At 41.2% G+C, this 27,591-nt stretch overlaps 1 protein-coding gene and 1 long non-coding RNA gene across 2 annotated transcripts in view; one reads left to right on the plus strand and one right to left on the minus strand.

The window, feature by feature from the left end:
* Positions 1-27,591, minus strand: part of LOC143709691 (uncharacterized) — a 759,555-nt gene that overhangs the window by 399,867 nt on the left and 332,097 nt on the right. The window lies entirely within an intron of this gene.
* Positions 10,999-27,583, plus strand: LOC143709676 (sushi, nidogen and EGF-like domain-containing protein 1). Its single transcript, XM_077200277.1, has 11 exons — positions 10,999-11,089; positions 11,856-11,989; positions 12,083-12,379; positions 12,469-12,564; positions 12,638-12,776; positions 16,683-16,816; positions 16,925-17,203; positions 25,224-25,319; positions 25,428-25,578; positions 27,286-27,368; positions 27,458-27,583. Exons 2-9 carry the CDS (start codon positions 11,957-11,959, stop codon positions 25,563-25,565), a joined length of 1,212 nt encoding a protein of 403 aa, XP_077056392.1. The 5' UTR covers positions 10,999-11,089; positions 11,856-11,956; the 3' UTR covers positions 25,566-25,578; positions 27,286-27,368; positions 27,458-27,583.

A 27,591-nucleotide genomic window follows, 5' to 3' on the forward strand; every position in this document is an offset into this window, starting at 1 on the left:
TTCTTTCTAATATTGGGCTCCATAAACCAAGTGCGTATTTTTGGTGGGTTTGAACATTGAAAGTTTGAAACGTTTTAGCATGCTTCCTAGTGAGATGCATTTACTTGTTTGTTTATTGTTTAGTATCTTATATCATTCACAGATGTATGGAAGTTGGTTGATAATATAACTGCAATAAACACAATTACTTGTTTACAACAAAAATGTATTTCGGTCCTCACAGGTAAAGAAAAAATATACATAATAACCAAAAAAGTTTAGGATATATAATTATTTTTCTATTATTTAAGGACCTGAAAGCTCACCAGTTTGACAGCATTTTCAAAGTACCATGGGAAGTCAAGTTAAACATTTTCTTATATTACAATGGTTTACAAGACTTAAAGGTTCTTAAGGCAAGATTTTTCCTAATTTCAGTCCTCATTAGAACAGAACACATTTTACACAAGGGAAAACTGATTGTTTGGTGATTGATTCAAGAAGGTCCAAGATCTTGATTTTAACTTGTACTTGCCCCTATGGAAAAGTAATATAGTTCTTGTATTTGTTTAATTGTAAAATTTGTTAGTATAAGGCTGTGATTCAGATAAGACCATTGATGGCTCCTCATTACCAAGCTTAGGTTAATGTTGACATTTTTCCTGGTTTTTATCTATAGCAGTTATGAAAAATAGCAACCTACACATTTAGAAACTAGACACAACATGCCGGTTATTAGCGAATTGGTCTGAATGATCCGTTTGCAGCTGTTTTTGCGTAAGCTGCTCACTGATTCAATTATCAGATCAGAGCAAGTATCCCATTTATTTACTTATTTACAACCAGCTGAATTTGTCATTTTTGACTCAAATTGAGCCAAAATCCATCATGAGTAAAATAATCCTTGCTGGAGAGTATTTGACTAATGGCGCAAAAAAGTAAGTTATACTAGTGCTGAATTATAATGGTACATATTACTTAGGTGAAAATTAAGATGAATTATGACCATTGTTGACAGTGTAACTTTTTGATCACTCAATTCGATATTAAATATTGGCTTTAAATTACTTAGATTTGATTGAATGATCGGTTTTCTAATAAGGGGTTTTAAGAGATATTCCAGAGTAACATTGTTTTAAGTTTATTTATAATAATGCCTGTATACTAATAAAGCTCTCTCTGATTACAGAAGAAGGACTCTGATGTTCTGGTTTTATCTCTGATTTCATCATCATGAGATTGTCTCTGGTTTCACAGCTTCTGCTGGTGTTCATATCAGTCCTGACACTGCGTAAGGTTTTATTTGACTATATCTGTTTGATTAATGTAGCAGACATTGAAAATCTCAGTGTGTTTCTGAACTCAATCTCTTTCTCTTTCAAAGCCATGGCAAAAACAACAACTCCAACAACACTGACAGGTAAAACAGACCTTTATTACTTAATAAATGATAATAACAAATTTAAATAAACGATTTAAAGGGATTGAAGGGAAAAAATAAATTAGAACGGTAAAAAAAGTTCTGTAGTTATGAAGTAATTAATTTAAACTATGTGCAAATACTTTGTTTTAAAATGTGCACACATTTACTATTAATCGAATATGTCGAAAACGCAAACGTTTCTGGTCTCGTCACATTCATTTATGAACAAGCCAACATGAATCATGATTGCATATTTTCAATTCAAAACGGCAAAATTTCATAAAAGACTGAGCAGTTCGCATTACTAGATAGTCTATTACTGTTCGTCGCTGAACATTTCTTTCGTAAAACAGTTGTCTAATACTTACATCTACTTACTACTATTGCTATTTACCATAATAACACTGTTGGTAAAGAGAAAGACACATGATGAATCAAAGTTCATCACAAACATCTTTTCCACAAGCATTAGTAAATACTAAAAGGAACACACAGTCTCATGCACACAAATACAAAACACCAACACTGTAACAGACATGGCACTAAAATAATGCAATAAACATTAATTTAACAACATAAGAAGTGACATAAAACCCTAATGAACATACTGTAACTGATAACAAACTAATATCACATTTAATCAAATTAAAAACCATCAAATGTGACACAACACAGGGAATTCTGGCAATGTCAGTTTATGGCTTTTCACTGTAAATAACATGATGAATTGTCCATTTTACAAAAAAAAAAGTATTTTACTGTAAAATTACACAAAATGTAAGGTTAGATCTATTACCGGTTTTCTACGTATATAGTATGGGAATGTACAGTTAACAGTAATATGTTAACTGTAAACTTACTGCTAAATGTGAGAATTTTCATGTATTAATCCCTTTTCTTCCCGACTTCCTAGGTTGGATGAAAGCCTGTGGGACTGATTTTACTGAGAAGGACTCGGGACGTTTTTGCTGGGAAAATCAAAAGCATGTGACGCGCGCTCCCCAAAAACTTCTCTTCTGTTCTATGATGACACATGCTTACAAAGTGTTCAGGATAATACAGAAAGAGCTTTTACTGTAATATCAATGTGTCATGAAAAAGAAAAGGGATTAATTCAAACTATAATCTCATATAGCAAGATATATAGTCTATAGTTGAAATACACTTTATAATCAAACTATCACAGCAATGTAATTTGAATGACCTCATTTACATTTATTCATTTAGCTGACGCTTTTATCCAAAGCGACTTACAATTGCTATGTATGTCAGAGGTCGCACGCCTCTGGAGCAACTAGGGGTTAAGTGTATTGCTCAGGGACACATTGGTGTGTCTTATCCACTGCGCCATCACCACCACCTCATCTGTCGTCATAATGCTTTCTGAACTGCTGATTTCTCACCGATGTCATTTTTGACAGGAAATTATTGAAGCGTGCTGCACATATTTATATATTCTTTTAAACATCAGTCTCAGCAGAGTGGATGGCGTCAGGATAATTTGTTAACAGTATATCACTGCAAGGTATTTCCAACTTCTTTTTACTTCTAAGTGAAGAGCGAACAAGAACTTTGACGCGAGTATATCGGGGTATTGAATCACATTCAGTCTCTACAACTAATTCTAGAGAATGTGCAAAACATGACAGCCTTTGTCTTGTTCTCACCATGATGAGAACAAGAAAAAGGCCTAGCAGAGACTGTACTTCCTTCGCCAGCTCCTTCGTCAACTTGCCACAGGAGCTGCTGATTCAGTTCTACTCAGCCGTCATTGAGTCTGTCTTATGCACTTCCATCACTGTCTGGTTTGGTTCAGCTACCGGACCCCTGCTGGATCCCTTTCAGTTTGCTTACAGAGCAAACAGGTCTGTGGATGATGCAGTCAACATGGGACTGCATTATATTCTGCAACATCTCGACAGACCAGGGACTTTTGCAAGGATCCTCTTTGTGGACTTCAGTTCGGCCTTCAATACCATCATGCCTGGTCTTCTCACAGCCAAACTGAGCCAGCTCTCCATGCCATCCTTGATCTTTCTGTGGATCACCAGCTTCCTGACGGACCGGCAGCAGCGAGTGAGACTGGGGAAACACACATCCAAGACACTCACAATCAGCACTGGCGCTCCCCAAGGGTGCGTTCTCTCCCCACTGCTCTTCTCCCTGTACACTAATGACTGCACTTCTAAAGACCCCACTGTCAAGCTCCTGAAATTTGCAGACGACACCACTGTCATCGGTCTCATCCAAAATGGTGACGAGTCTGCTTACCGACTGGAGGTTGAACAGCTGGCTGTCTGGTGCAGTTATAACAACCTTGAGCTGAACACGCACAAAACAGTGGAGATGATCGTGGACTTATTATTGCACGTTAATATGGATAATAGCAAATACATTTATTGAGCACGGAATCGTTTTTTCTTTGCTCAAACGAATTTTTTTTTGTTGCGATTGTTAATTTCTGTTCAAAATATAATGCACTGTGCTTGCAAAATATAGTTCTCTGTGCTCAAAACTTACAATTACTCGCTCAGGATTGAGGCACACATATAACGCCATAAAGGAGAAGTGCTCACTAACACAGATTTAGACAGATTTGTGAACAATATTTGAGAGAAATAGGCCTTTTGTGTACAAAGAAAAAGTCTTTGATCTTTGAGTTAAGCTCATGAAAAATGGGGGCAAAAATAAAAGTGTTGTGTTTATAATTTTGTTCAGTGTAGTACAGTTACTTACTGTTAACATTAATTGTTAACTGCACACTTATTTTTAAATGTAAGAATTTTCCTGTATTAATCCCTTTTTTATTGCCAATGTGTTTACAGTGTGTAACAAAACTTTAAAAAAAAATGAGACCTTCCTCGACTTCCTAGGTTGGATGAAAGCCTGTAGACTGATTTTACTGTGAAGGACTCGGGACGTTTTTGCTGGGAAAATCAAAAAGATTTGATGTTATTCTGCCAAATAAAGCCTCTCTACTATTCTACAAGACATGAAACAAATGCTTATACAATGTTCAGGAAAGAGATATTCTGTACTGTAATGTCAATGTGTCATGAAAAGAAAAGGGTACATTCTATCATAGCCAGAACTATATAGTCTATAGTCTCAAATATACTTTGTTGCTTTGTTTACAACAGGGTTAATTGAGCTTTACACAGTGATTTAAAATAATGTTCTTTTTCTTCAAAAGCCATTGCTCCCACAATATCTCCATCAACAACATCTGCATCAACAACACTGGCAGGTAATTATGAATCTTTAAATTAGAACCAGATCTGTGGTGTGAATTGAACAATCTCACAGGGCAGCATTTTCTTTCAGTTTTTCTCCTTTGTTTCACCTAAAGAACTCTCTTCAATTCAATGACAGATAAAATGTGCTTATGATGTTCCGGATAATGCCGAAAGAGCCATTCTGTACTCTAATGTCAATGTGTCATGAAAAGAAAAGGGATTCATTCAAACTATAGTATAACATAGACAGATCTATTTAGTCTATAGTCACAAATACACTTTATAATCAAACTATCAAAACAGTTTAATTCTTATTCTAATAATATGTATTTGTGGTGGGGTTAGAGAGGACTCAAGAGCGAGAGTGACAATCACAGTTCTTTAATAGAGTCAAAAGTCAGACCACAGGTAATCCAAACTGAAAAGTCAATAATAAACATCAACAGAGGACACCAGGGGCCTGTTTCAATAAGGAGGTTCAACCAACTCTGAGTTAAAACTTGAACTCTGAGTTGACTTACCCTGAGATGAGAAACTCTGAGTTTTCGGTTTCAGAACAGCTGAAATGAGTAAGTTCAATCAACTCTAAGTTGACTGACTCTGAGTTAAGCGCGTGCACCACAACTATAAAAAGCCATTATCAATGGAGCCCAGATATTATGATTCACCATGGTAACAGCGCCACACAAAAAGAGGTCTGCATATTTCTCACCAGCAGTACGCAAACATTTTTTTTTTAAGCAACAGGGCAGCAGCGGCGATCGAGATAGTTAGTTTGGGAGAAAATAGTTGCTCGAGTCAATGCGTAAGTTTACATTTTAATTACTGTTATACAGTGTTGGGTGTAATTACTAAGTAATCTAAATACTGTAATTTAATTAAAGGGATTACTCTTAATTCTTCTGTAATATAAAGTAAAATATGATGTCATTGCATTAAATACTGCATAGACTATAGAACAATTCTGTATAAAACAATAGTGGATTTAACATAACATTTTTTAAAGGTATTTTTTTAATGTAACCTTCTCTCTCTACACACTTTGGTCAATTCAAGAATAATTCATGCAATTGTATATTGTTACTTTGAAAGCATTAAAAGTGCAGTTTATGGTATCTTTTTGTATTGTTCAAGTGGTTGAGGTTGATGTGGGATTTATAAAGTAATTAGTAATAAGTAGACCAATACTTTCTAGAGATAGTAATTGTTACATTAATCTAATTACACTGTTGAAGATGTCATTTGTAGTTAGTAATTAATAACTATTTTAGAGTAACTTACCCAACTGTTATAATATCAGAGGTGAAACTGGAAGAACAGTATGTTATTCAACCTAATTTTAATTTTCATGTAGGTGCAATAATGCAGGCATTAAAAGAACATGGCAGCAGCTGAAAATGAAATATAAAAACATAATTCAATCAGGTAAGGCTTGAGAATATCATGGATGTAAGCTACCTGACTTTACAAACATTTGACATATTAAATAACTAAATAGCATCCTATTGACATAGGTCTAATTAACACAATTAAATGCTCATTCTCATTTGACTTCTTCTCAGCCAACAGAAAGAAGGAAGAGGCTCGCAAAGATGAAGATGAAGATGCAGAGGAGATGGAGATGCAGAGGAGATGGAGATGCAGAGGAGATGGAGATGCAGAGGAGATGGAGATGGAGATGCAGAGGAGATGGAGATGCAGAGGAGATGGAGATGCAGAGGAGATGGAGATGCAGAGGAGATGGAGATGCAGAGGAGATGGAGATGCAGAGGAGACGGAGATGCAGAGGAGACGGAGATGGAGATGCAGAGGAGACGGAGATGCAGAGGAGATGGAGATGCAGAGGAGATGGAGATGCAGAGGAGATGGAGATGGAGATGCAGAGGAGATGGAGATGCAGAGGAGATGAAGATGAAGATGGAGATGCAGAGGAGATGGAGATGCAGAGGAGATTGAGATGGAGATGGAGATGCAGAGGAGATGGAGATGCAGAGGAGATGGAGATGCAGAGGAGATGGAGATCCAGAGGAGATGAAGATGAAGATGGAGATGCAGAGGAGATGGAGATCCAGAGGAGATGAAGATGGAGATGCAGAGGAGATGGAGATCCAGAGGAGATAAAGATGCAGATGGAGATGGAGATGGAGATGGAGATGCAGAGGAGATGGAGATGCAGAGGAGATGGAGATGGAGAGGAGATGGAGATGCAGAGGAGATGGAGATGCAGAGGAGATGGAGATCCAGAGGAGATGAAGATGAAGATGGAGATGCAGAGGAGATGGAGATCCAGAGGAGATGAAGATGAAGATGGAGATGCAGAGGAGATGGAGATCCAGAGGAGATAAAGATGCAGATGGAGATGGAGATGGAGATGGCCCTGAGCCCGAATGCTGGAAGGCCAATTGCTGAGGGAATTCCTGGAGGGACTTCAGAGCCAGTCACTCCCGAAGATTCAAGTGCCTTCATAAAATGTAAGAGGTCTACATATGTGTTATTTTTTATATAGGCTGTTTTTGATATTTCCATATATTTTACTTTGGGTTGGGTTTTTTTGTTGCTCCCAACAGATTCTGATGGTAATATTTGTCTTTTGGAGCCTCCTGTCCCAACAGAACCCCAGACAGTTGGAAGTAGCCTCAATACACCACAAATTATGACAAATAGTATTATAAAATGTGCTCAACCAAATGCTCATCTTCACAGGACGATGGGGATGAAGAAACAGTTTCTGCTGCCACAGAGAGGCCTACAGAGGAAATGTTAATATTATGTGTCTACACATCAAACAATCTACACATTCACATTTCTTCACATTATTTATGTGGAGTAGCCTATAGAATCTAAGTTTATATCTAAGCATAAACGGATATTCTTATCTCTCCCCCGGTCCCCAGAGTGTGGAAGTACAGCAGGAGGAAGGTCCATCAACTTCTGGTGCACAGATGAACACAGTTCAGTGATTTTCAGTGAATGCCACAGTTTAATTCTGTAGAATTTGTTTAGGACTACATGATGTAACTCTAATCTACTGTATTTTCAGTTGCCAGTTAAGAAGTTATATAGACTTCATCTTATTAAAAAAATTGGGGGGGGAAACAGCAATGAATAAATGTACCGAAAGAATGAACAAGGTGTTTAAACACCGCTTCCTCTTTAAAAAAGGGGAGGAGACCGAAATAAACTCTGGGTTTACGGAAGTAAACCTGCTCCCGACCAGGTTAGGTTCACAGAGTGAGTTACCATGGTAACTGACTCTGAGTATAAGTTACCTCTCTTTCAGAAACAGGCTTGACTTACCCTGCTTTCTCAGGTTTGACTTACCTCCCATTCTGAAACAGAAAACCCAGAGTTTCCCTCATTTCAGGGTTAACATACTCAGAGTTTTCACTTAACCTCCTTTCTGAAACAGGCCCCAGTAGAACTGGCAGAATCACATGAACATAAATCTCCTCTGTGGTACTGGTAGAGACGAACAGCAGGCTGGTAAAACAGCGACTCGGAGACTCACGGAACTGGATACAGGTGGCGAGCACCGAGCAGGTAATCAGCCTCAGCTTTAAGCACGTAAGGTTTCTGTGGACGTATAGAATATGCACAGGATAATTCCAGTAGAAATATTCCGTAGGACTCACAAGACAGGACAGGACAGGACAGGACAGGACAGGACTAGACTGAGATAAACTCTGGTTAGTGAGCATCTGAGACATCGAACAATCTGACAACAAGACAGGGCAAGAGAGGTTTAGAAGAAGCCAAGATAATGAGAGGAGATGAGGAACAAGTGGAGAGGAATGAGCGTAATGAAAAGTGATAACAGCTGTCAGTAATGAAAGTGAAAGCGGTGTGTATGTGTGTGTGTGTGTGTGTCCAGCAGAGGGAGACAGAGAAGGAGACAGGATCATGACAGAATTAGTAAGATGATAACTAAATATTTAATTTTATCATCAAAATTATAAAAGTTATGTATGGATAATCAAGTAAACCCAAGTTGCCCTGATTACCGTTCTGATGGCAGTTATGGGCATTTTCAACTGTTAAGTTATTTTCTTATAGCAATTTGCTTATTTGTGCAGTTCAACAGAATTTTGTCAAAACATCATCGCTGAATTCCTTTCCCATAATGCAAGTCTATGCACTGTTCATGCTCATCCAGTTTGAAATGTGGACTACAGGTTTTTCAGATTTTTTTTTAGGTCTAAGTAGTATTCAGGTAAGAAATAACACCTACAGAAATTGAATTAAGTAATCAAATGTAAAACAACCAAAAAAAAAAAAAACAGTGCATAGTCTTCCTTGTATAAACCCTAATTAAAACTATTAAAGTAACTCAAGAGCCGTGAGCGATTTTGTTGTTTGAACTTTGAATTAACATTAATGACAGCAGGTTTGAGTTCTGTTCCATTCTCCGCTTTGGGGTACTAAGAATTTGAAACATGTGAGCAGCGATAAACTGATAGCGAACATCCTGACGCCGTCCGCACATGCTGAGAGCAACGTGTAGATGAATATGTAATGTGAACACTTTACTTCCAAATTTTCAATAAATAAACAAAATATAAATTGTGAAAGAACATCAGTTAACCCGAAAAGAAATTATGTTTCCTTGTATATGAATGATCAATATATTAAATGGTTTAAAAGTATATTTGAAAATATACAGAATAATATGTTACAATATATTGATTAATACACAAGGAATTGCTGCTTTTCAGATATTGAAAAATATCTGACAATATATTTACTAATATAGGCAAGGCAAGTTTATTTATATAGCACATTTCATACACAATGGTAATTCAAAGTGCTTTACATAGAAGAAATTAAAATAATCAAAAGAAATCAGAATGATTAAAACAGTTTAGAATAAAAGATAAAATACAGAAATAATCAAAAAAGATCAGAATAATTAAAACATAAAATAAAATACAGTACAAACAGTCGGACGAACAGTGGTACAGTGCTCATTCAGTAAATGCACAGTTAAACAGATGTGTTTTGAGTCTGGATTTAAAATGTGACTACTGTAGGAGCACATCTGATCTCTTCTGGAAACTGGTTCCAGCTGCGGCTGGCATAGTAGCCATGCAGACTCGCCATGGTTAGAGTGAATCCTTGGTATTTCTAGCCGATGTGATCCTAATGATCTGAGTGATCTGTTAGGTTTATATTCAGTGAGCATATCTGCAATGTATTGAGGTCCTAGGCCATTGAATGATTTATATACCAGTAATAATACTTTAAAATCAATCCTAAATGTAACTGGCAGCCAGTGTAAAGACCTGAGGACTGGTGTGATGTGTTCATATTTTCTGGTTCTGCTCAGAATCCTAGCAGCAGCGTTCTGTATGAGCTGCAACTGTCTTAAGGTCTTTTTGGGAAGGCCAGTGATATATATCATTATGTATGTACTTTTATATTCAGTAATGCACTTCATATTATGTGTGATCAGATATGGTACTGCATGTGTAACATTGCAGATAAATTCAGTCATGCAGCATAAACACACATATATAGAGAAATTTACAGTATAATGTTATTTATTTTTATATATTTATTATTTTCAAGCTGTTATCACAAGTACACCAGCATGTATTAAAGTATTTAAACTATTACATTGTGAAATGTAATACTTTTAAAATACTTTTACTTTACTTTTTTCCTTTAAAATAAAATAAAATATAGTAATTATTGTCTTAAAACTCAACTTAATAGTCAACCAATCGTCAACCGGACCACAGGCTCTACTCTTCAGTACACTGGTAACTCAGACATACCAGAAAACATTTTAACCCTAAAACAGGCAACGTGTACAACGAGATACATATTCTTTATTCTCTTATTGGAGGCACAAGAAATAATTGTTCATGTAGTTTTTTTTGTCAGGATCATAGTTGAGTATGTTTGGAGTATCTGGGTCACATGATTTGGTTCAAATACTGAGCTCGTTTTGTCAGTTTGACCTAAAGCCAACATGGACATTCTGAGTTTGTATAAAGTAGGCATATATTAATCTTCTTAATAAAAAATATATATGCCTTAATTTTAGGACACTTCATGTCATACATGCAGCATATTTAGCATGTAAATTTATTATAATTTTTTGCATCAAACAAATCACAGAAACATTTATGACTTGGGCCTTTTTTATGCCCTAATAGGGCAACAGTATTTAATGGTATTTGTGTTCATTCTTTCAGCAACCACCACAGCAACCACCACAGTCTCAACAAGTAAAAATGCTGCGAATGTTAGACAACTCATCATATAAATGTTGTATATTAGGACCCCCTTTGAAAATGAGATCATCTCAAGGGGTTTATCCTATTCAATAAACTTATAGGTTATACAGTATATAATGTGCAATGCATTTTTCAATGTGCTTTACAGAAGTGTCTAATAATTGAATACTCTTTTTCTTTAACTGCCATTCCAACAACAACTGCATGGACAGGTATTTATTGACTTTTGAATTAATGGTTCATTCACGTCAGAATCGCCATAATAGGTTGTTTGCAGTCACGTGACTGTGTTGACGCGCGAAATTTAGATGAAGGGCAGGAAGTGAAGAACGCAATGGACGAGATGGAGGAAAGTCCGTACTGTACTATTTAGACTCTATTACAAGAGAAATATATAAACAAAAAATCTAAACATATGTTGGACGTGATCCATTCGTTATGAAGAGGACCGATTTTCGACTGAATTGAAAGATTTGCCTGCCATTGAGGCGGTAGATATCAGCAACTACCTCGTCTCACAGACATACTTTACAAAGTTCAAAGACTGGTACGTTGCACAAACAGACACATAAGCTGTATTAACTCAGCTTTGACGAAGTGATCACTGACACACACGGGCATTTTCCCATTCGGCTCCTCCCGACCGCAGACGTAACGTAGGTTTGAAAGGCAATTTTTCCGATGTTTTTCTGTCAATTTCTTGTATTTTCCCCCATTATGAACAACAAATTTTGGCACACGATAAAAACTCCTCGTGGTTTGATCGATTTGAGCAACCATAAACGACGCAAAACATAGGCATTTTGAGTTTGTTATAGTGATTCCTAAATATAGAAAATCACTTCGTGCCCTCCATCTGTATGTTTCGCCATGGCAACGCAGTGACGTGACGTCATGGGAAAACAAGCTATTATGAAATTCTGAAGTGTAAACACTCACATCTGCATTTTGTATTTTTTGTGTTGATTCTATTTGCAGCACCAGCGATATTCTATCCATTCGGCTCAGCGGCAGGAGACACAGAACAGCTTGAAACTGATAGTGAGACCTACAGAGATGTTAACTTCTCCACTCCATTTATGTTCTTTGGCCGCAAGTACAACACCACATACGTGAGAATTCAGTTCCATTGGCAGTCTGATATGAATGCAAATAAGCCAGCTCATAATATACTGGTGAATTTGAACTGATTTCTCTTATTTCAGGTTAATAATAATGGACTCCTTACATTCAACCAACCTTTACCAGAAGCTAACCCTTACCCATTTCCCACATATGGAACTGAAGATTTCATTGCTCCTCTCTGGAGTGATCTCAATGACATTGGTATAGGCAAATACTGGTATCAGCAGTACACTAGTGGAAGTGTGCTCACTCGTGCAACTCAGGATATAAACCAGTATTTCCCTCAGAGGGGCTTCAATGCTTCTTGGGTCTTTGTTGCAACATGGAACTATGTTCAGACGTGGAATACAAGTGTATTTAAACTTCACTCAGCACCGGTAAATAGTTATTTTTTTCTTTTCTTTTTCAGGCACAAGGTCACAGACTGTGTAGACTATGAATCATGATGTTTTCTTTTTCTTTTCAGGCAATCTCTTTTCAAGTGATTTTAATTTCAGGAGGTGATTTTTCTTTCATTCTGATGAATTATGGTGACTGTGCTGTGATATCTTCTCCGGTGGAGGTAAAACTAATATCACAAGATTTAAATAATATTACAGGCTTTGTATGAATACATAACATTCATGTTTTAATAGGCTGGATACGACACCGTAAACTCCACTGACTACTATCAAATTCATTATGCAAATAATGGCAGCTTCATCCCAAACCTCAAAAGCACGACTAATGTAAATGTTCTGGGTCGTTGGGCCTTTCTTGTGAACAGCGGATCAGGTAGGACTTTCACTAGGATGTCTATTACTATAAGTTTTCTGCAGCTCTGAGTCAAACATGTTTGGTTGGATTCCACCTGATGTCATCCCGAGTTTTGAAAAATGTGTATTTGATAATTTCCCATGCTGTCAGTGAATCACATTGATGTCTTAAAGGGGACCTTTTATCCCAAATTCAGTTTTACATGTTGCTTGCATAAAAATGTGTGGACACAACCACCTTACAATGATAAAATATCAATGGACTCCTTTTTTAAACCCCAAAAAGACCTCAACAGTCTCATAGAACATGTGTTTCACCCACGACCATCTGATGGACTGTCCCGTATTAGCCTAGTCTCCACCCTCAGCCAGTTGTACACTGTCTGCCAATTGTCTCAATGCTGGAAAAGCTGTGGCAGCAAGATTGTCTCGTATGCAATTTAGGTGTTTTGTTGTTGGATTTAAGAGTGAACATAACAGTCTTAATTCACTCCTGACATCACAGGGGCCGGTTGCATAAACTGCTAAGACTAGTCTTACAAGTTAGTCATCACATGTTTTTCTTTAAGCCTGTTCATAACTTTTTAAAGTCAGTTACATAAAAATGTAGATTGGTCTAATCTAATACTAAAAACGTATTGCTAAATACTAAAAAACATAATACTAAAAACGTATTGCCCCTTGACTAACTGCTAGTTGGTCATACTAGTACTTAAATGTGCTGTACGCAGTGTTGTGCAAGTTACTTCCAAACTGTAATACATTATATATTACTTGTTACTGTTATTTAAAAGTAATTCATTACCTTACAATATTACTGTCTCAGAATTGTAATGCGTTACATTACTCCTGTATTACTTTTGAGTTACTTTCACCAAAATAACTATACAGAAGTAGAAGTTAACATTCTAGGGCTGTAACGATATGCGATATGAAACCGAAATCGCGACACTCAGATCCACGAACCTGCAGAATGGCGACACACCACTTCCAACTCCCAGCGTTATCCATACCATCCAGATCCAATGCTACCACATCTTTAAATTACTATTAGTATTATTTGAAGTTAACTTAACATTATAAAATATGTAGACCTACAACACAAAACTAGTTGAGGATAAATTATTTAAAATTTGGGAATTCCAGCGTTATGGACATGACATTTGCAGACTTGCAGTCAAAACTTATATAATTATATAAATTCTCAGAAAATGCATTAATACCAAAATATTGAAACGTCTGTTTATCCATAGGTTCCTCCCAGAAAGGAGTCCAGACATTAGAAAAATATCAGTCTACACATGCGTTTTATATTTAATATTAGGGAAATCGACAGTCATGTGTGACAAAAAAAATCTTTAACTTTTAGGAGGCAACGATTTTTTTTGTTGTAATTCTGTGAATTACACTGCGCAAATCTAATGAAGAAGGGTTGGCTCTCCACAGAACATAAAATATTCATTTTATTTTATTTTTCGTGTTCGCATTTATGAGGAAAAAACAATGTTACGGACGTGACAGTTCTCCGTTACGGACGCGACCGCTCTGAAGCGGCACTAAAAGACTGCTTTAAAACTTTCACAGACACCTTACACAGAAGAAACGAAGCCTTTCTTTAAAGTGAATTTCGTTTTGTATTAATTGTACGGACCTGAAAAATATATCTATATTGAAATGTCTACTTGTAAACAGAACAATTCAAAACGAAAGAAAACAGACTGCTCTCTGCTTATGAAATGAAATGTGCATTTCTCTCTGGTGTATTCACTACTGCGAAGATCGCGAGATCGCATCGTCAACTTCATCTCGACTTTATTAATAAACAATCAACATGTCTCCTTGCTATATTTGACATATTCATAATCATTGCTTTTGCCGGTTCTTTGTGACAGCTTTTCGGTGCTTTATCGGCAGCGCCGCCGCCCTTACATGAACGCGTCACCACCGCATCAAAAACATGATTGGGTGATGAAAACATGAAAAATACCACATTAACATAGCCTAACTGTTTAGAAAAAAAACACAGAACGAATAGCCTAATGCCCATACGTCCATCTCGCGAATTCTTCTTCATGCCATCTTCACCATTAGCCGCTTTTCCTCTGGCCAGCGTGAGCACAGAGGCCGAAATTATACCTCACGGCACTCCTGTAAAAAATAAATCGCTATACAAATATATCAGACGCTGCCATTTAGTCTTTAATTACAGACTTGGACACCACACGCGGCTATTGACTGACCACGAACAGGTAATTTATCCTACTTGCATCTTTCATTCGTTAATGTCTGGCAGTCTTGCTGTTTTTTTTTGTTTGTTTGTTTGTTTTACGATTAAAACTAAAAGTATGTTGTAACGCAAGCCTTACCGAACATGTACCGAGTAAAATATTACTGAAAATTGATTAGTAATGCCTTACACTACTGCGTTACAGCGAAACGTAATATGTTACTGTAATCCATTACTTTTGTAACGCGTTACTCCCAACACTGGCTGTACGTGAGATTGACAACTAGCGGTTAAAATGGGTACTGCCAGCCTGATCTCACGGCAATTTGTACGAATTTTACGAGGTGGCTAATTCGTACGAATTCATACGACCTCACTCGTACGAATTAGTACGATTTTTGGTAAATTGTACATATTTTACGAGTTGCCCAATTCGTATGAATTTGTACGAATGACCTACCCCGACCCCGCCCCTAAACCTACCCATCACGTGGGTTTAGACAAATCGTACAAATTCATACGAGTGAGGTCGTACGAATTCATACGAATTAGTCACTTTTTAATCACTCGTACGAATTGGTCGTGAGATAGCGTTGGTACTGCAGTCCAAATATCATAGATCATTGGCCCTGTCCCAAATGGCACTCTAAGTACTCCGCTGTCGGGAAGAAGTCTGCTGTGGAGCTCGCATCAGTGCGGGTTCTGTAAAAGTGGGCATCGAGGGCGCATGACGACTGCAGAGTGGGTGCTCGCGAGCACCCTTTGAAACCTAAAATGACAAATGGGACACCGTACGGTCTCACAGACATAACGGACACGCCATTGTAAGTCCACAAGACCTAACGTGCATATGAAGTGTGCCATTTGGGATAGGGCAATTGTGTGCGCTCAGAAAGTTTTAAAACGCATGCCGATAATAAACATTCATAAAGAAGTACTGCAATATCTGTGAGTGTGATCTCAATATATGATAATCAAAAGCAAGCAGACGTTTTGTGTCAGAGTATCCGATGCAGACAGGGGCTGTTGAAGGAAGCGCTTTCCTGGAAAGGGGGCTTGGAGCAGCAGCTCATTTGCATTTAAAGACACGAAAACAGTTTTTGCATGGAAAAATTGGTATTTACAACATGGTATAATAAATGTTCTGTGAGGTATTTTGAGCTGAAACTTCACTGACACACTCTGGGGACACCTGAGTTATAACTTCTTGAAAACAGGAGGATAATAGGTCCCCTTTAAATAGCAAGTGGCCCAAAAATGAAACGTTTCAGTCAGAAGACCAACGATGATGGAAAATGACCTTAATACAAAATTTTAAATTAATCTTAACAAATAATGATAATTAATAGCTAATAATAAAATGTATACATGACATAATTATGTAATTCTATTTATATTATATTATAAAAGGGATAATCCATAGGTGCGCATTTAACAATTTTAATGCATGACGTGGAAGCAAAGAAGATATTTTTCATAATGAGATTTTCAATTACCCCCATTTTCAATTGTTTTACTTTACTTCTGGCTCAGCCACATGAGTCGCCACCACAGCCAGATTCAAACATGAGCCCTATAAATCGAGAAGGTTCTGGCTGCAGACTTGCACTTATACTCTCAGACTTTACACTGTATTGCATAAATCAGTGTGAAAACAATGTCAGAAAAAATGTTTTTTTTCTCTCTCTCTCTTGACAGTACCAGAAATATTGTACCCATTCGGCTCAGCATCAGGAGACACAAGAAACCCTCGTGTCGATGATGGAAGCTCCTCAGTTGTTCCACTGTTGAGTCCTTTTCTGTTCTTCGGCCGCACATACCAGCAGATTTATGTAAGAATTTGAATCCATATTGATTCAAAGTCTAACTGTGAGTTGAATGCTTTATAAACTCATCTGGGATCCTGTGATGTGATTTTGACAAAATGTCTCATGTTTTAGGTTAATAGTAATGGACACCTCACATTCAACCAGCCTTCATACCAATATATTCCCTACTCCTTTCCTGCTAATGTAAGCGAATATATAATTGCTGGTCTTTGGACCGACCTTGACAACCGTGCGAGAGGTGTGGTTTCATATCATCAGTTCACTAGTGGAAGTGTTCTCACATGCGCAACTCAGGATATAAACAATCATTTCCCAAATGGGACCTTCAGCGCTTCTTGGGTCTTTGTTGCAACATGGGATAAAGTCGCTTACTATCCACAAACTAACACAGTAAGGTTAATGTACTTTTGAAATGTGAATGTTTTCAGTTCATCCACAATTCAATTCTATTTCAGAATTAGTTTAATGTTATTTGCACAACTGTTAAATATATACAATAAGAACAAGAAAATACAATCTAAATACTGTGCAGGGAGAGTCAGAAAACCCGAAAGGGCTTATTTAAAGCCTCCACTTAAACAACAAGAAGAAAAGAGCTTTTAAAGAAAGAGCTAAAATACAATAACAAATATATAAATGTATATGACTGAATCAAATGAATTACAACATATATCGAAACCCCAAAAAATCCACATACCAAAAACAAACCCTGTAGGGCTCATAAATGCATAAACAACAACAACGGAAAATATATGACACAATTACAAAGCAACTATAAAATGACCCTTTATACATATTTTATAATATATTAAAGATGAACATTTTCTTGCTAGATGGGATAAACCATTCCATAATTTAATACCCCTACATCTTATTGAGTTTTGACCCCTACAAGTAAGAAATTTTGGAAGATGAAAATATGTAGATTGACGAGTGAGTGACAGTGAACCTGTGAGTTTACTTTAAAATATATCTTAAATTGCTCTGGAATGTTACCTTCACTTGAATATATCTTAGAAATGAAAAAACATATATTGAGACTTAGTGATATCATAAATAGTGAGAACTTGAAGTTTCTGAAATAAAGGCGCAGATAAAGTATATGCATTTGATCGGGTTGCAATCCTAACAAAGCGTTTCTGACGGATACATTTTTTTTTGAAGAGTAGGAAAAGTGCTTGCCCAAACTATATTACAGTATGGGAGATATGGATAAATTAAACTATAGTAAAGAGTAAGAAGACATTCTGTAGTAACAAAATGCCTAAAACTCATTATTTTACTGGTAGATTTATGTATTTTTCTGATTACATAGTCAGCGTGTTCCCTCCAACTCAAGCTCTCATCAACAAAAACTCCTAGGAATTTTGTAGTTGACACTTGAGGCACCTCAGTGGACATAGTGTAATTTTTGATAAATCCTTAGGGTATAATTTTTTAGCACTAAAAATAAAAAAATTGTATTTATTAATATTTAAATATAATTTATTTGAATTAAACAAATTAGCATAATCGATCTATAGAACTATAATTTACATTCTTAATCAATAAATTGAATCAATTCAATTGAATTAGATAAAACGTCTCGGTTACGTATGTAACCCTCGTTCCCTGAGTAGGGAACAGAGACGTTACGTCGGATGACGACGAATGGCGAATTTCGCTTAGAAAGCCTATCAACTTCGAGTATTACAAAACAAGCCAATGGCAAAGAAGTGCCATGGATCTGCGGAATTTGCATGACGTAACTCCGCCCCACCTCGTGGGTATAAAAGGAGGACGCCGGCAACAGGCAGATATGTTTCTTCGCTGAGGAGCCAAGACTGAGCTCAGGCGATCCCCACGGTACAGCGGAAAGTGGCAGGCAGACGTAACGTCTCTGTTCCCTACTCAGGGAACGAGGGTTACATACGTAACCGAGACGTTCCCTTTTGTTGTCACTCCGAGTTACGTCGGATGACGACGAATGGGGTTACCAGTCTAATCACGCCACCTTCTCAGCTGTCTTCCAGTGCCCTGCGTAAATCTGAGATCCCTGTCGTGAGACTGGCACGGACGAAGGACTCCTATTTAGCACAGGAATACCAAGGTACACTGGGGAGCATATCCCAAAGTTTAGGGGCAATATGCAATTACTGCCAACCCAGAGGGGGGGACTTAGAGAATACACATATGACCCGAAGGAGACATATGGAGAACACTGGGGTGTCCAGCCGCAGGTGGAATATTTCAACCCCAGGGGTGGCAAGGTGGCTTGCCAAGGGAAAGACACATGCTCAAAGAGGCTTACAGTGGAAATACACATGTGGGGGTCGCTCAGAGGAGGGACCATGCACACGGGAGGCACCTAGCCAACGCGCAGGCAATAGACACTGGCGCCGACGTCAGGAGTGCTGGAGGAGCTCAGGGCTTTCGGGGAAGCTCACCTGAGGAGAATATTGCACGTATCCAGTCCGTGGAGTGGAATGGCGAGCAAGCGAAGACACCTGAGCGGGTCCGGACTAGCTGGTTGAAGCGAGTACACGAGAGGACACTGGCTACACTCGGAGATTATAGAATCTGGCGAATGTGTTAGGTGTCGCCCAGCCTGCAGCTCTGCAGATGTCTGTTAGCGAGGCGCCATGCGCTAGAGCCCAAGAGGATGCCACACTCCGGGTGGAGTGGGCAGTCACACCAAGGGGGCACGGTCGACCTTGCTGCTGGTATGCCAAAGCAATGGCGTCCACTATCCAGTGAGACAGCCTTTGCTTTGAGAGAGCCTTTCCCTTCAGCTTCCCACCATAACAGACAAAGAGCTGGTCTGAGGTCCTGAAACACTGCGTTCTGTCTACATAGGCACGGAGAGCGCGTACTGGACAGAGCAGTGCCAAGGCTGGGTCTGCCTCCTCCAGGGGCAGCACTTGCAGGTTCACCACCTGGTCCCGGAAGGGAGTGGTAGGAACCTTGGGCACGTATCCAGGCCGGGGTCTCAGGATCACGTGAGAGTAAGCCGGCCCGAACTCCAGGCACGCTTCGTCAACGGAGAATGTGTCCAGGTCCCCTACCCTCTTGATGGAGGCCAGTGCAACCAGGAGCGCTGTCTTCGTTGACAGGAACTTAAGCTCAACTGATTGTAGAGGCTCAAAGGGAGCACTCTGCAGGGCAGTTAGAACCACTGAGAGGTCCCAAGAGGGAACAAGAGGAGGGCGAGAAGGATTTAGTCTCCTCCCTCCTCTCAGGAACCTGACGATCAGGTCGTGCCTCCCCAACGACTTACCTTCAACAAAGTCATGCTGTGCGGCAATGGCTGCGACAGACTTTTAGGGTGGAGGGAGACAGCCTTCGCTCCAACCCATCTTGTAGGAAGGAAAGCACGACACTGATCGAACATCTCCGGGGGTCTTCTCGGTGAGAAGAGCACCAGTTGACGAAGAGGTTCCACTTCAACGCATAGAGATGTCTCGTGGACGAAGCTCTAGCGGAGGTGATGGTAGCCACCACCGGTGGTGGTAGGGTACTCAAACCTACCTCGTCCCATCCAGGAGCCACACGTGGAGGTTCCAAAGATCGGGACGAGGGTGCCACAGGGTGCCCCGTCCCTGAGAAAGGAGGTCCTTCCTCAGAGGAATGGGCCAAGGAGGTGCTGTCGCGAGGAGTACAAGTTCGGAGAACCAGGTCCGGGTGGGCCAGTACGGCGCGACCAGAATGACCTGCTCCTCGTCCTCCATGACCTTGCGCAGGGTCTGCGCAAGAAGGCTCACTAGGGGAAACGCATATTTGCGGCCCCACGGCCAGCTGTGCGCCAGTGCATCCGTGCCGAGCGTGCCCTCGGTCAGGGAATAGAACAGGGCGCAATGGGTCGAGTCGTGAGAGTTTGCTTCGGCATACCAGCAGCAAGGTCGACCGTGCCCCCTTGGTGTGACTGCCCACTCCACCCCGAGTTACGACATACGGCGGGAGCGCAGACCACCTTGATGGTTGATGTACGCTACGGTGGCGGTATTGTCTGAACGGACTAGTACGTGTTGGTTCGACCACGGGGTGAAGGTCTGACGGAAGGTCGGAGTAACTGGTACTCGGAGGGTGCCGCGTTGCCATGCCCACCTCGAGACTCGGTCGCGGAGCCAAAGCTGAAGCGGTCTCATATGAAGCAATCCGAGAGGCGTTGCCGCGGCTGCAGATGCCCCAGGAGCCTCTGAAAAAGTTTCAGTGGAACCGCACTCTTGCCCTCGAACTGTCTCAGGCAAGTCAGCAGTGACTGCGCGCGCTCGCTCGTAAGCTGCGAGGACATGGCGACCGAGTCGATGTCCATACCGGGAGAAAAGATCCTCTTTACGAGGCAAAGTTTGCTCTTCTCCCAGTTGACCCGAAGGCCAAGACGGGCTAGGTGCCGGAGCACAAGGTCCCTGTGTTCGCAAACCTGGTCTCGAGAGTGAGCTAGGATCAGCCAGTCGTCGAGATAGTTCAGGATGCGGACCCCGTGTTCCCGAAGGGGAACAAGGGCAGCCTCGACGACCTTCGTGAAGACGCGAGGAGACAGGGCTAGCCCGAAGGGGAGAACCGCGTACTGATATGCCTGCCCCTCGAAAGCAAACCGTAGGAACGGTCTGTGTCGAGGAAGAATGGAGACAGAAAGTAGGCGTCCTTCAGGTCAATTGCTGCAAACCAATCCTGGGGCCGCACACATTCGAAAATGCGTTTGGCCGTGAGCATCTTGAACGGCAGCCTGTGAAGGGAGCGGTTCAGAACTCGCAGGTCCAGGATTGGCCGTAACCCGCCGGTTAGAAGCCGGACCTCATTTCGGCTGGAGGGACAGTCTTGATCGCACCCTTCGCCAGTAGGGTGGCAACCTCCGCTCTCATGATAGGGGCATTGCCACCGACCATAGTGGAGCGGACTCCCCTGAAGCGGGGAGGAGACCGTGCGAACTGAATCGCGTAGCCGAGCCTGATTGTTCGCGCGACCCAGCGGGACAGGTTGGGAAGCTCTAGCCAGGCTCCCAAGAACTGTACCAGCGGGGTCATAGAAACCACAGACTTCCCACTGGTGGTGCAGCAAGGCGGAATGACTGGCTCAGACGTGGACGGCATAGCGGCCAGGTGTGGGGGCACAGTCATTGACCGCGCCCTGACAGAGGAGACCAGGGAAGCACGAACGTTCCACGTGGGTCTGCTCTGCCAGGGGGCTGGCGACAGAGGAGGATGAGAGCGGCACGGTCCGGGGACGGCGCGGACTGTCATCCGGCTCTGGAACACAGGAGGACGAGGGGTGCACAGCCCGGGGGCGGCGCACCGTGTCGTCCGAGAACTCTGTGTGCTCAGGGATGGAAATGCCACTTCTTTCTTTAACCACATTAGGGTGCTGCCCACCCGTGGGTGAGCAGCGGGGAGTGGAGAACAAAATATTCTCCCCCGGCCCTCCGCGGGGGAAGGAGTGGTCCTGCTACCATCTCCTGAGAAGTGAATTTCAATATCCCTGAGCAGCCCGTCTCAGGAGCGCCGCTTGGCCCGGCGTTTAGCGGGGGGCGGGGGTGGAGAGGGCTGGGGCGCCTTCTTACGGCTTCCTCCGCGACCGGGCCCGGGTGGAGGCTGCTGCTGGGGCCGGGCGGGAGGGGCGGGAGCCGTAGGAGGGCGCCCTCGGCGGCGAACAGACTGAGGGTTCTGCCCGGTCGGCTGGGTGGAGGCAGCAGCGGGCCGTCGGGGCAGAATGTGTTTAATGGCCTCAGTCTGTTTCTGTGTGGTGGAAAACTGTTGGGCAAAATCCTCCACCGCACCGCCGAATAGGCCGGCCTGGGACATGGGGGTGTCGAGCAGATGGGACTGCTCAGCATCCCGCATGTCAGCCAGGTTCAGCCAAAGATGTCTCTCCTGGACCACAGCCGTGGACATCACCAGACCCAGGGAGCGTGTGGTCACCTTCGTCGCCCGGAGGGCGAGGTCGGTGGCGGCGCGCAGCTCATCACAGAGCCCTGGGTCCGTCCTACCCTCGTGCATGTCCTTTAGCATCTGGGCCTGGTAGACCTGCAGAGTGGCCATGGCATGCAAAGAGGTAGCCGCCTGTCCCGCCGCTCTGTAGGACTTCGCCACTAGGGTAGACGAAAACCTACAGGCTTTGGATGGGTGCTTAGGTTCGCCACGAGAAGAAGCACTCTGAGGACACAACTGCATCGCAACAGATCGTTCAACCGGGGGGAGCCCAGTGCACCCACGGGCAGCTGCCCCATCGAGGGGAGGAAAGGCGGATGAAACCAGCGAGCAGTCACGGGAAGACATGGGAGTCTTACAGGACTTTGAGATTTCATCATGCACATCCGGGAAGAATGGTATTGGGGCAGGTTGAGGACGGGAAGCCGCAGCTGCACCCAAACACCAATCGTCCAGCCGCGAGCACTCGGGACAAGGCGGAGGGGTCCACTCTAAACCGATGCTTGTGGCCGCCCGGGAAAGCATGGCCGTCATCTCTGGATCAGACTGAGCCACAGCCGTATTCACACCAGAAGGTGACAGCTGTGACGAGTCGTCACTACCAGATGAATCAGACCCGCCTTGTGATGCTGCGATTGACATCGTGTCTTCATCTGAAGCGCCAAAGGAAACCCGCGGGACATCAAACGACGGTCCCGCGGGAATCCCCTGAACGCTCGCGGGTTGCAACACTGGTGAAGGTGCTGTGGGGCACGGACAAATAGTCGGCGCTTTGTTCCACACAGTCACCATCAGATCACCCTGGCCACCAGCCGAAGTAGAGCCTCTCGAGGAGGCGCTAGATAGGGGTGTGGATGAGGGGACTCTCACTCTTGCGAGATCATTGAGTCTCGATCTAAGTGTCGCGATGGTCATGTTCCCACAGAGAGAACATGACTCATCCACGAGCGCTGCTCTAGCGTGATTAAAGCCCAAACACACTAGACAACGCTCGTGCCCATCAGAATCAGACACAAGCCGACCGCAACCAGAAGTGCACGGGCGAGGCATCTTTAAAAAGATAGGCAGGAAGTGTGCTCTCGCCGGGAGATCGCCGTCACACCAACACTGGAGAGTTGCTCGTCTCGTAAGAAGCTGACAATTAGATAGTTTAGGGAGTGAAGAATACACTTGGCTCCGAAGCGAAAACATATCTGCCTGATGCCGGCGTCCTCCTTTTATACCCACGAGGTGGGGCGGAGTTACGTCATGCAAATTACGCAGACCCATGGCATTTCTTTGCCATTGGCTCGTTTTGTAATACTCGAAGTTGATAGGCTTTCTAAGCGAAACCCCATTCGTCGTCATCCGACGTGACTCGGAGTGACAACAAAAGGGAACCATATTTATACAGCTCTTCCAATAAAATGAAATAATTAATTGTATAAAAATCTTTTGACAGATCAATACAAATACTACATGTAAATTCATGTTTTCAAGTGCAAGGGTAACCTTGTCAATCAGGTGAAGCAAAGCCATATAAGTAGACTGATGTTTGTAAAGAATAAGATCTGAATCTTGATGAAAAATAATCTGTTTATATATAATTTTCAGACAAATCTGAATATAAAGATTGAGTTCCTTCATTTAAAGAGTTTGTTAAGATGTTGTCAGTCAAGGTTGTGGAATTTTCTTTAACTCTTGTACGTTTATGAACAGGAGGGAAATAACAACTAGAATAAAGAATATTAAGAAAATCTGTAGTAGGGGTATCAAATTCCTTTTTTAAGAGATTCATATTAAAATCACCTAAAATATAACAGTATTTATACTCATTATTTATCAGATCAAGTGAATTGGCCAAATTTTCATTAAAATCTTGAATATTAGAATCAGGTGGTCGATAAATAACACCAACAATAATGTTCTTTCCTCCAGAACCAGCAGAGAGCTCAACAAATATAGATTCCACTTCAGTCCTGTCTGGTTTTAAGGCCAGATCATCCCTCATTTAAAATTCATAATCTTCATAAATAAACAGAGAGACTCCACCTCCCACTTTGTTCTCTCTAACGTAATGAACCGAATTATATTTAGATAATTTAAATTTAATTTATTGACTAGAGTTCTCTGTAAGCCATGTTTCCGATAAAGCAATAATAGAAAACTGATGTTTAAGTTAAAATAAGTAATGAATGAAATTGTCATAATTTCTTGAAAGACTTCGTATGTTTAAGTAAAAAGTAGAAAAACATTTGAAGGCAGAGATGGACATAAATCATTAAACTGAGTTTCAGTATAAAAGCTACAAAAATATGAAGCATTGATGAATAGAAGATCAACATAAAAATTATAAGCATCAACCATAGGTAGATAAAACGGCTTAAAGGTCTCAGCTTCAAAATCAAAATAGGAGTAGGTCAGTCAATAATGCTCATAAAAATATTAATATTACAAAAATGTAATTTTATAAAAAAAAAAAAAAGATGAACAGTGCTTAAGTGATTATCTTTTTTCAATCTTTTCAGGAAATTTCGTTTCAAGTGGTTTTAATTTCAGGCAGTCATTTGTCATTTATTCTGATGAATTATGGTGACATTGCTGTAACAGGACTTCAGGTGGAGGTAAAATAATCTTGTATTCTGTGTTGAGAACAAAATGTTACTCACTAAAATATATAGCATATGTATATATACACTATTTATATGATTAATGTTTTTACATACTTTCAGGCTGGTTTTGACACAGTAAACTCCACTGACTACTTTGCGATTCCTGGATCAAAGAGTGGGAGCTTCATCTCAAACCTCAAGAACTCCAGTAATGTTAATGTTCCCGGTCGATGGATCTTTAGGGTGGACAGTGGATAGAAGTCAAAGAATGGTAATGATACAGCTCACACATTACTATCAGTTTGTTCATCATAATAAAATGTGTTATGTCATATATGTCATACCTGGAAAAGATTTTGGTTTACAGACCAATGTTAAAATGAATTTCCTATCACCCTCATACATTCATCAGCCACTTTATTACGTAGGTAGCCTAGACCTTGCTAGTACCGGTTTGAACTCCCTTTTGTCACAGAACTGCCTTAATTCTTTGTTTCTGTAAACATTCCTCAAGAGATTTCAGTCCACATTGACATGATAGCATAACTCAGCTGCTGCAGATTTGTCACCTGCACATCCATGATGTGAATCTCCCGTTCCTCTGTGAATCTCAAAGCTGCTCTATTGGATTGAGATCTGGTGACTGGAGTCTGTGGTGACTAGAAGTAGCCATCAGAAGATGGTACTCTGTGGTCATAAAGTGATGAACATGGCCAGCAGCAATACTCAGGTAGGCTGTGGATTTTAAACGATGCTCAGTTGGTACTAAGGGGCCAAAAATGTGCCAAGAAAATATCATTACAGCACCAGCAGCCTGAACCTTTGATACAAGGCAGGATGGATCCATGCTTTCATGTTGTTTACACCAAATTCTGACTCTACCATCTGAATGTCAGATTAGTTTCCCTTTCTAAGCTGACTGGTGCGGCACCTGCTGTGTCTTCTGCTGCTGTCAAGGTGCTACTGCTTTTCTCTCCGATACGGTTGGAAATTAAATGAAATGTAGAGGATGTTAACTGTGACAAGATGATTGACAGGTCAGTTTACGGTGACAGGATGCATGTAACTAAGCGACAGAGAGCAACCGTTAAAGATGCTATTTTATGATGTCATACTATGTTCCAAAGCTTGTCTACTCTTCTGCTACACACTTAAAAGTATGTACCTTTTCTACACAAATAGTACATACTTTTAGGGCATAGTATAATTACACAAATTGGGATGCAGCACGTCTACATGCCTAAATGCATTTAGGTGCTGTCATGTGATTGGCTGATTAGACATTTGTGCTAATGAGCAGTTGAACAGGTGTACCTAAAAAATTGGCTGGTGCGTGTATACCTTATTTTGTTTGGCTTTACTAGAAACCAACATACATGTACGACATTTACACATTCAACAAATAGGTAAACATACTATTAACGCACCAGTGGGGCTCGACAGCCTTAGTCAAACAGGTTGGCGCACATGGTTGGGTTGCAGAGAGATTGTGAGATTGTGGTTAGGACCAGCAGCAGGAGGGATGTAGAGGTCAGCAAGCTGGGCTGAGTTGAGTGGGGGACGGAGGGGGGTGACTCTGGGACGCCAGAGTCACTGTCGAGCCCTCTTGAGGTGTCGTGGGCTAGTCGACGAAACACTGAGGACGGAAGGTGCCCACTTTAAGACCCTAGAGATGTCCCCTACTCAGCTCAATCCAGACGGTTGTCGTGCTGGTCCACTAGGGAGACCACACTGTAGTTGCAGCCGTCGTGTGTGCTGACGCGTCAAGTACACTGCAGCCGTTTATGCCGGACAGAAGGGGAGTCACACCACCGTATGAAAAGAAGCGTAAATGGATGGAGAAGCATAGTTTACTGTAAAGCTACGTCTTAGTGTTGCTTAACTTGGCGAAGCTGAGTACAAATCAGCATGAAGTTTTAACATCTACTCTCGTGTAATGGAAATCATGTGTATACTGTCTGAGTGTGTTTTCTTTAAGATAAAGTCGTTGGACTTCAAGTAAAACTTTCCTCAGTTTTAGACCTAATAGATAGAGGAAACATTGAGATTGTTCTACAGCAAGTAAGACACAAGCACGACTATTTATACAAAATATAGTGTGAATAGATGACATGTGAAAGTCTGATCTATCTGTCCATCTTTTGTTTCAGATAAAACAGGTGCTGGTCAATAACGGTGTGCCAAGCAGCATAGAGCTGGAGTTAAGAAACGTGCACAAGATAAAGCCGTAAATGACGTCTCCTTCTCCGGAAAAGGAATAAAACAGTCCACGAGAAGACCGTAA

The sequence above is a fragment of the Siphateles boraxobius genome, unplaced genomic scaffold (genome assembly GCF_051911475.1).
Source record: "Siphateles boraxobius isolate OS27281-9 unplaced genomic scaffold, OSU_SipBor_1 46, whole genome shotgun sequence".
Taxonomy (NCBI): Eukaryota; Metazoa; Chordata; class Actinopteri; order Cypriniformes; family Leuciscidae; genus Siphateles; species Siphateles boraxobius.

Bases quoted from the DNA above. Each gene is read 5' to 3' on its own strand.
- LOC143709676 (XM_077200277.1), top strand. From the start codon at position 11,957: ATGTTCTTTGGCCGCAAGTACAACACCACATAC. The intron at 11,990-12,082 runs GTGAGAATTCAG...CTCTTATTTCAG, and splicing joins GCAAGTACAACACCACATAC to GTTAATAATAATGGACTCCT. The intron at 17,204-25,223 runs GTAAGGTTAATG...CAATCTTTTCAG, and splicing joins ACTATCCACAAACTAACACA to GAAATTTCGTTTCAAGTGGT.